Here is a 10,167-nt window from a genome sequence, read left to right on the forward strand (position 1 = left end):
CACACACACACACACACACACCACAGAGCAGAAACAACACACAAACATACATGCACACATGCGCACAAACACACAGTTTTAAAATGGTAACAAATTAATACTTTTTAAAAGAAAAATAACAAAGTATGTTATTGCCTTGACTCAGTTTTTTTTTTTTTTTGGACCACTCAAAATATTAAATACATGATAATTATATTTTTTCAACTACTTTTAAAAATAAGTCTTGAAAATCACCTAGCAGCCAGAGTCTGTGAAAGGTTTAAACTAGTGTGAAATGAAGCAAGAGACCATCCTGATTTAGGTCATGGAGTTCTGAATTCATTGCATTCCTATTGACCAACACATACAGGTTAGAAAAATGATTATAGTATTTAAGTTAAGACGGAAAGAAAGAAGAGTTCCAGGCACCTCTGCCTTCCACTGCTGCTGTTATATGTCTCACTTCAGCCAGTCTGAGGTCTGAGGACTGATTTGGACACACAATCGCATTGGCCAGACACACAGACAGGTGAGAAGATGATTTTATCGAAGTCTCTTGTTTCTGGCATCCATCTCAGACTTTGAAAATCCTATTGTATTTTAATTATGGTCAGTTGATTTTCACTGAAGCTTGTATTATCCAGTAATTAGAGGCATTTAAGTTGAAAATGATGGAAAATTCTCATAAATTATTCATTGGAAAGATAGTAATGGATTAAATACAATTAAGCTTTGGATTAATATAAGGAAGGCTCCAAGGTGTCTGATGACTTTAAACCATTTGCATCTTCATCAGTCTTCCTTTTAAACTCCATCTAGAAGCACTCTGAATTATTTTATTTTCTTCACAAAGACTCATATAAGGCTATGGTTAGACATAGGTTCTATAGAAAAACCTCCAGCGAAGTAAACAATACTGACGTGTGCATTATTTTAAGAAAATGGTCCAGGGCCAGAAGGATGGCTTAGTGGATAAAGGCACTTGTTGCCAAGACCACACACCTGAGTTTGATCCCCAGGACCCATGTGGGAGAAGGAGAGAACTGATTACTTCAGATTGTCCTCTGACTTCCATGTGTGTGCTATGGCATGCAGGGTCACATACATACAACATACGTGTGAAAACAATTAAAGTAAATGCTTCTTCAATGGTAAATATGGGGAGGCTGAGGAACTATACTATTGCATACCCTGCAATGTCCGGTGTTATTATTTATTTTATAAAGAACTTGAATGGTGGAGATTTTCCCTTATTATTTTATCTTCTTTTTGCCAGAATGCCTTTCTACTCTCTCTCCCTTTTGATAAGTAACTTTTTCTAGGCACTTTCACTCCCTGTCTTAAGAACAACAGATATCGTGACATGAGAAGACATTTGAAATGCTACATGCCATCCAGAGCAAGAAGTAAAGGCAAAAAATTTAGTGTATTCAATTATTCATGCAAGTAAAATGAGGTCAGCCAGAGGTCAAGATCACGAACAAAGAGTTACAAAGTAACTCATTAAATTCAATCAGGTCCTGTGTTTCATTCCTGAGTTAAGGAAGCAATCATCTCACTAGCAAATTCCAAGGACATCTGAAAATCTTCATTCTATTCTATTAGACCAATGGCACACTTACAAATTATTTGTGAAGGGTATACAGGGATGTGCACATGTGAAGAGTATATGGGGTGTGCGCATGTGTGTGATGGTGCATGTGTGGAGGTCAGAGGTCAACATCAGATGTTTGTCCTCCAAGCTTTGTTTTGGAAACAGTTTCTGATTGAACCTGGAGCTCATCACCTAGTGATCCATCCGGCCAGTCAATCCCCACCATCTCCCAGGCTCCATCTCCTGGTGCTTCGAGCATAAGCAAGTGTCACCATGCCCAGCTTACTAGACAGGGTCTAGGCATCTAAACTCAGGTCCCTATACTTGCCAATAAGCAGTTCACCATCTTCCCAGCCTCCTAAGAGTAGTTTATAAATGATTCATCAGCTGTTACTAAAATCCTTTTGGTGCCTACTTCTATTAAATTTGGGGAATATACAATATTTTCAAGTATTATAGTGAAGCATTAGGCTTTTTTTATTCTTTTTTTAAAATTTTGTTGCTATTATAAGGCAGGGTCTCCTGAAGCACAGGCTAATCTCGATTTCAACATCCCCCTGCCTATAACTCCCCAGTGCAGGAATTACAGGTATGTACCACCACACCTAACTCAGAAGTCATGATTTTGAAGTTTTGTTAGCAAGACCACATATTTGACAAACTAGTCGCAGACATGTTTGAGACATTGATTTTATTTATAGTTAGTTTTATTGTGAATCCTGCCTCTGTCTTCAACTTGGGATCTTTATGAGACATCTGCCTAATTAAGTGTAAGCACGACAACCAACATCACAAGAATAGAGGAGCAAGCTTATTTCTTTCTGATTCATCCTTCTACACCACATTAAGAGAAACAAAATGGGAGGATTTGTAGAGTAAGAGATTATGAGAAAGTCCCACAGCATACCATTCACTCACAGTGAGCCATTTATATGACCTGAGCTATGCTATGATAAACACCATGGCCAAAATCAACTTGGAAGGAGGGAATTATCTCAGTTTGCAATTGATAGCCCATCTGGGAGGGAAGCAAGGCTTGCACAGCAAAACCCAGTCTGAGAGAGAGAGAGAGAGAGAGAGAGAGAGAGAGAGAGAGAGAGAGAGAGAGAAGAGAGAGAAGAGAGAGAGAGAGAGATTGTGAAAGAAAGAAAGAAAGAGAGAGAGAGAGAGAAATAAAGAAAGAGAGAGAGAAATAAAGAAAGAGGAGGAGAGAGAAAGGAAGGAAGGAAGGAAGGAAGGAAGGAAGGAAGGAAGGAAGGAAGGAAGGAAAGAAGGAAGGAAAGAGAAAAGAAAAGAGAAAAGAGAAAAGAAAAGAGAAAAGAAAAGAAAAAAGAAAAGGATAGGAAAGAAAAGAACAGAAAGAGCAAGCACATGAAGAAATATGGCTTACTGACCCACTCTCCACAGTATGCTCAGTTTGCTTTTTTTCTGTGGCCCAGGGCCACCTGCCTAGGGTTAGTACTATTCACAGTGGCCTGGGCCCACCCACATCAACCATTAATGGTGAGAATGTCCCCACTTGTCTACAAGCTTGATGAGCAAACCCAAACAAACTACAATGGACAGACCTCTAAAAAGACAATGACTCTCTAGACCTTAGAGCAGGTTCACAGGGGAGATCTGACAAGGTGTTTGTAGCATGGAAATTATAGCTTTGTGCATGCTGTCCCCCTGAAGACCCTGCAGCGAGATAGGACACAGGCCTCAGCTAATACATGTCTCTATGAGTCACTTTTTTGAAAAAGGGTCTGACTAAATTGCTGGCTTTGAAATCACTTGTAGCTTTGGTGTTCTGGTTTATAGGCCCAAAGCCATAAGCTATACTGTACAGCCTATGTGTTTAGTAGGCTACACCATCCATTCGTGTGCAAGTCCTCCCTGTGAAGAACTTCACACACTGCCAGGAGCACCTAACGGTGCATCTTTCGGAAGATGCATGGTTGTCTTTGATGCTACTGACCTCCTCACAATGTTAGATGGAATACTGGGGGTGGAGAAACATGGCTATTTATAGATGAAGGTAAATAGAAGCCAAAGTTTAAGTAAAAGCTTCCAGCATTTCATTTGAGAATGGAAGAATCTACTGATGACGTTTCGTTAACTGTACTCGTTAGCTTTTCTATTGATGTGATAAATGCTTGGCACAGCAATGTGCATATGAAGGCTCAGGGTTGGATGGTAGTTCAGCTCATGGTCAGCTGGCTGCTGTGTCTGGGCTGTGAGGAGACAGAGCTTCCTGGTCAGGGAAGCACAGAGAATCTAAATGCATCATCAGAGGGAGAGAGCAAGATGCAGCACTCACAGGTACACCTGGAAGTGATCCACTTCCTCCAGCCAGACCCCAACCACAGAACATTCGAGAAGCTTCCAAAGTCCTATGATCAGCTGGTGACCAAGCCTTTCATGCATGAGTCTCATGAGAGGACACGGAGGATTTTGTGAACAGACAATAGAAAAAAACCACAAAGGAATGGGGAGCTGGGTAGAATGGGAGGGCCTTCCAGTGAAAAACTTCTGAGCACCCACCCCCAAGATGATGATATACATAGGGAAGGTTTCTGTTGTTGTTTTTCAAATTTTATGACAAATTTCAAATGCAAGCTGAGAATACGTAGAATTCAGAGCTAGAATGAGCCGCAAAACCTAAGTGGAGATGGCGTCACATGGCTTCACATTTGCCTCCTGAGCACTTTCTGAAAATACCAGCCAAGATTCTAAAAGAAAGGAGTTATGCCACTTTATCTCAGCACACTGTGGGTAAAGACAATCTCTCCATTGCTGGGAGGAAGGGCCGACCTTTCTCCAGGTCTCTGTCAAGTCTTAGTGAAGGTCAAAAGACAGAGTTAAAAGAAAAAACAAAAACAAACAAAAAACCCTAAGTTGAAGAGTTAGGCAAGTAGAGGTTGTATAATGATTTTTAAAGTCAAAATTAATCTGCATGAACATAAGGGCAAAGAGCACATTGAAAACTGTTTGATGGCAGTACAGCTGGTGGTGCCTTAATAAATTATTTGAGATCCTGAAGGAAGAGAAGGTGACACCAGGATGAAGAGTAAGAATTGATGTTGATAAGACAGAGGAAGAAAACCTTCTCTACAAGACCCAAGCAATCAATGTCTGCACTTAAAGCTGGTACTGGCCAAGGGAAGCCTGCTGCTCACATTTACAATGCGCTCCTGACTTGAACTGGAGCCTGTGCTCTTCTAGCATTCTGAAAACTCCCGGATAGTCAAGGACCTTCTCAAGGACACTAACTTGGAAACAGAAACCCAAAGCTTGAGTGTGGCACTTAATGGAGGAGGCTCCTGCACAAAAACTTCTGCTGTTCCATCACTTGAGTTTCTTCTTCAAGCAAAAAGAAGAACAGACATTTTGAGAAGGGAGGTGCTGTAACCAATCTGTTGGGGAGTGTTATTAAATATGCTACTGATATACAAAATGAAGGAAGGAAAGAAGTAAAAAGATTTAAAAGATTTAAAAGCCATTAAAAAGGCAGGGCAAATGGCTCAGCCAATGTAGTGCTTGCTTTACATGTAAGCTTGAGAAGCTATGCTTGATCCCCACTACCCAGGCATGGTGGCACACACCTGTGTTCCCAGCTTGCTGGCCAGCTGGAATAACCAAGATGATGAATTACAGGATCATTTCAGATTCAGTCTCAAAAAGTACAGTGGAAAACAACAAAGAAAGACACCCAGTGTTCTCCCCTGGCCTCTTCCACCTGATTGCACCTAGGCCCCCCCCCCTCTCTCTCTCACACACACACACACACACATGCACATACTCATGCTCAAGTGTGTATGTGAGTGTGTGTGTCTGTGTGTGTGTGCATCAAAAAAAAAAAAAGAAAAATATTTCAATGATGTATAATCACTTTGATATATTGGAACTTAAATATTTGAAATTAATAACATGATCCAGGGCAGCTCTAACTTCCAGCCCAGTGGAGTAATAACTATGTCTTATAGTGGAAGCATTTCTTCCCTGGAAAAAGATCCTTAGTCCAACAGAACGTAAGGTCTGGGGACAAGAAATAAAGTACATTTGAAGGTTACTGGTATCATGGTGAGTGGTCCCACTTCTCTTTCACCCTTAACCTTGGGAACCATGAACCTGGTGAGAGAGACACACAGTTCTATATAGCTATTGGATGCTGGAGATACTTACCCACCTCTCCAAGACATTTTTACCGAGCTGAAGCTGTAACTGAGTCTTCAGAAGGCCATCCAACAATTCTATGAATAATACGCATTCGCCAGCTGTTCAGGAGCATGATAAAAAGTGGATTCTGTTGCTGCACTTCGATTCTCTTGAAGGCAGTCCCTTAATCAGGAGTACTGTTGCATAGAAACTATGGCACTGAACACAAATCCATATCAGCCTGTCATCATCCCATTATGAAGAGAACATTGTCCCTCCATAATGGAGAAGGACCGAGGCAAACAAGCTGCCATCAGTGTGGTGCCATCTTCTTTCTTCTGGGCAGATTACTCACTCCCCCTGGGCATAGCCTGGTATTGTTTGAGGTTTTTCCTAGAGAGACACAACATACAAGTCTACTCATCCCAGACTCAGAACCCAGACATTCCAAAGTAACGACTGCACAAACATCCAACTTGCTGGACTTGTGAGTTTTTATTGGGGTTCCTTGCAAGAGGAGGATGGCTCAAATGAAGCTGTCTACCTGAAAATCTCCACCACGTGGGCAAAGAAAGACCCATGATGGAGCTCTCTGTGTCACCTGCAGGTGGCTGGCTCTACAGGTCCCAGACTCTTGTCCAGTAAGCTGATTGGAGTCTTCTTCCCCAGTTGTTACTGCTTTTACAACTCTGGAAAGGGACCCTCAAGTATCTTGTGTGTTCCAGCTTTCCCACACATTTGAGGTTTACATCCTGGGTCTTAGGAGCCTGGCTGCCTCCTTCCTTGACAGAATATTGTTGTTCTGAGGAAGCTGCTAAACAACACTCAGTCTGCTTAGTGATTGGAGTCTGTGTTGCTGAGCCCTTAAAACCGCTCACCTCATGTACAGCCAGGTGAGGTGGTACACGCCTTTGATCCTAACACTTGGGAGTCAGAGGTAGGTAGATCAATGTGAGTTCAAGGCCAGCCTATTCTACAAAGCAAATCTCAAGACAGACTGGGCTACACAGATAAACCTTGCCCAAATAAATAAATAAATAAATAAATAAATCCAAGCCCCCCCTCAAAAAAAAAAAAAAAAGAAAAGAAAAGAAAAAAGAAAAAGAAAAAGAAAAAACTCACCACATCCACCATGGTTGGTTTCTTCACGGGTCCATGGGGAATAGCAAGGGTAATCTGTATAAATGGATTGGGCCATTCCTATATATTTGATTAATTATATCCTACTCTGGTGATGACACATTCTCTGATAAGAATTTGCACAGACCACAGATACATTTGTGGTGTTTTTCCCCCCTTGAAGAATCTTTTCCACATACCTCTTTCCCAGATTTCCCTATCACCAATTTTGCAATCATGTTCTTTCCACATCCCTGCCTATGCATCCAAGCTATTGGCTTCAACTCATGAGCTGGTGCATAGACAGACACATCTGGCCACTTCTTCTTCCAAGCCAAGTAAACATGCAGGTGTTCCTGCTTGAAGTTCTGCCCACCGGGAGATGTTCCCTTCAGCACTGGTCTTCGGAACCATCCCAGAGCCAGCCTACAAGGCTGGAATTGTAAACATCCAGATGGTGCCTACCTGTTGAGGACAGCTTTATCTGTAGACCAGGATTTGTTCTTCACCTCCTTTGCTAAACAGTTACATGAAATTTTGGGGTAGAGATGAGACTCAGTGGCTGAGCACATATTGTGCATACAGGCCTTAGGGGCAATCCACAACACCAATAAACATTCATCAGGAACTTTTTAGCTGCAGAGGGTGAGGTCTGGATGGGCACAAAAGCCAGGGGAGCAGGAGTTGAGGACTTTGAACATTTGGGCCAATTTATATAACTTCCCAGACCACCAAGAATGTGTAAACAGCATTGTATTTTAGCGCATTAAAGAGTATTTGTTGAAAATTTTAATATATTGCAGTAAATAATAAATAAAAATAAGTCTACAACTCTTCATATTTGGATTTTAAGCCATCATCTTCCGATTTAAATCACAATAATATTTCTCATGTGTTCTTTACTAAAGGTCCAATTCACCAAGATCACTGTGACAGTATCTATTTACTTCCAGTCACTTTGATTTTGGAAATGGTGGACAGACTCTCCGAATGGTCAATTAATAAAGAAAAATACCCACAATAGACTTGAAGGAAAGGCAAAAGGAAAGGTTGACCTTCCCAAACAGCTCACAGCTGCTGGCCACATCATTCCAAAAAGGATCAATAGCCTTAAAAATAGTCTCAGTGCACTGATTGTCATCCTAGGTGTCACAGGAACTTAAAAACCAAAAGCTGGGAGCTGGAGATGGAGCTGGAGGTGCGTGGGGCAGGGAGCCTCCTTTCAGCATTGCTGTCCATGCAGCCCCTTCAGCAGATGCCTGCTCCATCGAAGACAGTGTCTAAAAATGCATCTAACAGATTTGATGGTAACTCACATCCTACATCAGTTGGAGCTGTTTAAACTGTATGCCAGTTATAAGTCTGACTGTGATGTTGTCACAGAAGCACTCAGATCATGAAAGTCTCCAACTCACTGTATATATTAATATATGTTAAATTTGATGGTTCAAAGATTCTTAAGTACTATGCATTCTCCCAAGATACTTAATTCCTGTCCTCCTTTGTGACTAACATTCATCTCTTGATGGTATCTGTCAAAAATGCAAATTAAGATTTCACTCTAAAACGTAAAACTGTAATTGATGGACTTTTGAACTCTGTTCTCTCATGGAACAATTTCAGACGGAATATCTCTTTGACACTGTGGTTGGAGTTATTTTTGAGCGGCCAAGTATTTCTTCTAGTTCTTCTTTTTTTTTTCTTTTCCTTTTCTTTCCTTTTCTTTTTCCCCTTCTTTTTATTTTTCTGATGAACTAAAGATGCTTTCATAACTCCAGATCCTGCCTCTGGTCTGGCCACTTTGTATCCAGATATTTGTTTTCTTTGATAGTGACACCATTAATATGTATAACCACTTTCCTTTGCAGCATCTCCCAGATGGCTCTGTGCCCAGTGCACATGTTGAAATTTATCTTCTACCACATCCCAGTGAAGTTCGGAGGAAGAAAACAAAGTGTGTTCCAAAATGCACTGACCCAACTTACAATGAAATTGTAAGTATGCGTTATCGCCTATCCAGGTAGTTTGTATTTTTCTTACCAGTTTTTTTTTCTATTCTTTTGTTTTTCTTTTTTCAGCTTCATAACCAAATATGGAGAATTTTCAGTAATTGGAAGCATTGTTCCATAAAGGAATGATGTTGCCCAAAATAGTACCAGCATGCTGAATGCTGTTCTAGATGCTATGGGAACCGGAAAATACAGACTATCAAAGCTCTGACAGGCCAACCTCCAGCAGGCATGGGAGGGTGGCTTTGCATACTAACACTTTCCCTGACTTTATTGTATTCTCTACTGTGTTCATCTTATTTTCTTTAATCTTGTTCTAGCACATGCGAGTTTTTCTCACCTAACCATTTTATCACAAACTGTTATGTGAAGAACAGCAAGTCTCCTAAAAGCTATTTTAACAAAACAAGAAAAGAAAAGAAAAAAGAAAAAAAGAAAGAAAGAAAGAAGAAAACCCCACTAATCAGAGCTACTCCATTCTGCAAATAGGTCTTCTAGGAGGTTTAAAAATCCAGTCTTCTGATTTCTCTCAAAAGCAACCCCTGCCTTTGTTGTCTCCCACCTCTTTCACCTCCTGACTCAATTTTTTTTCCGCCTGTTTATTCTTGCTGTGTCATCTAGCAGAGGCCTACAAGAAACAAAGGCATCTTCCCGTGTTATTTCAGCTGTCTGTTTGTTGGGACAGGGTCTTACTGAGCATCCCAGGGTTCACACAAGCAGGAGCCTCCTGGCTCAGCCTCCCTGGTGTGGTGCAGAGCAAAGCTTGTTGACTCCTATCTCAGCTTTTCTGAGCAAGCTTTCTTCCCCCACACCACCAGCCCCAGCTCATTAATCAAATCACCCAAGCTGCTCTCACTTCTGCTTCCCTTCACCCTTGGATGCTGTGCAGTGTAGATTCTCACCTTTCCTGGTAAGGCTTCACTCAAGTGGTATCAGCAGGCTCCTAATTGCTAAATGCAATGAGCCCTCAGGCTCTCTTCCTGCTGCAGGTGCAAACACCAGACACCCCGATCCTTTGAAACCTCTGTGTGCCTCCTAAGTTCCACCTTTTCTTAATTTGTTCCCTTTTCCTCTAACCACCGGTTTGTTTTCAATTGATGCAATCCTTCCTCTTAAAATGTTACTTGCTGAAGCTCTACCCTGCAGTCCACCCTGGCCTGCTTCCCCTTTCAAAAGCATCCTTCCCTAGGCAAAGGGTCTGCATGCTGAAATTCAAACAACCCCTGATTTTGACAAAAAAAAAAAAAAAAAAAAAAAAAAAAAAAAAAAAAAAAAAAAAAAAAAAAATGAAAAAGCCTTAAAACTGTATGAGTAGTGACTCAGAGT

General features: G+C 41.2%; 1 protein-coding gene across 4 annotated transcripts in view; it reads left to right on the plus strand.

Annotated features, from left to right (window-relative positions):
- Nucleotides 1–10,167, plus strand: part of Pik3c2g (phosphatidylinositol-4-phosphate 3-kinase catalytic subunit type 2 gamma) — a 333,974-nt gene that overhangs the window by 313,483 nt on the left and 10,324 nt on the right. For all 4 annotated transcript variants that reach the window (XR_003843304.1, XM_029535677.1, XM_021191148.2 and 1 more), the window contains one exon: nucleotides 8,701–8,826. Coding sequence is in view for 3 of the 4 variants with exons in the window: in XM_029535677.1 (XP_029391537.1) it covers nucleotides 8,701–8,826 (126 nt within the window). In the remaining variant the exon portion in view is untranslated. The remainder of the gene's footprint in view (nucleotides 1–8,700; nucleotides 8,827–10,167) is intronic.

The sequence above is a fragment of the Mus pahari genome, chromosome 2 (assembly GCF_900095145.1).
Source record: "Mus pahari chromosome 2, PAHARI_EIJ_v1.1, whole genome shotgun sequence".
NCBI lineage: Eukaryota > Metazoa > Chordata > Mammalia > Rodentia > Muridae > Mus > Mus pahari.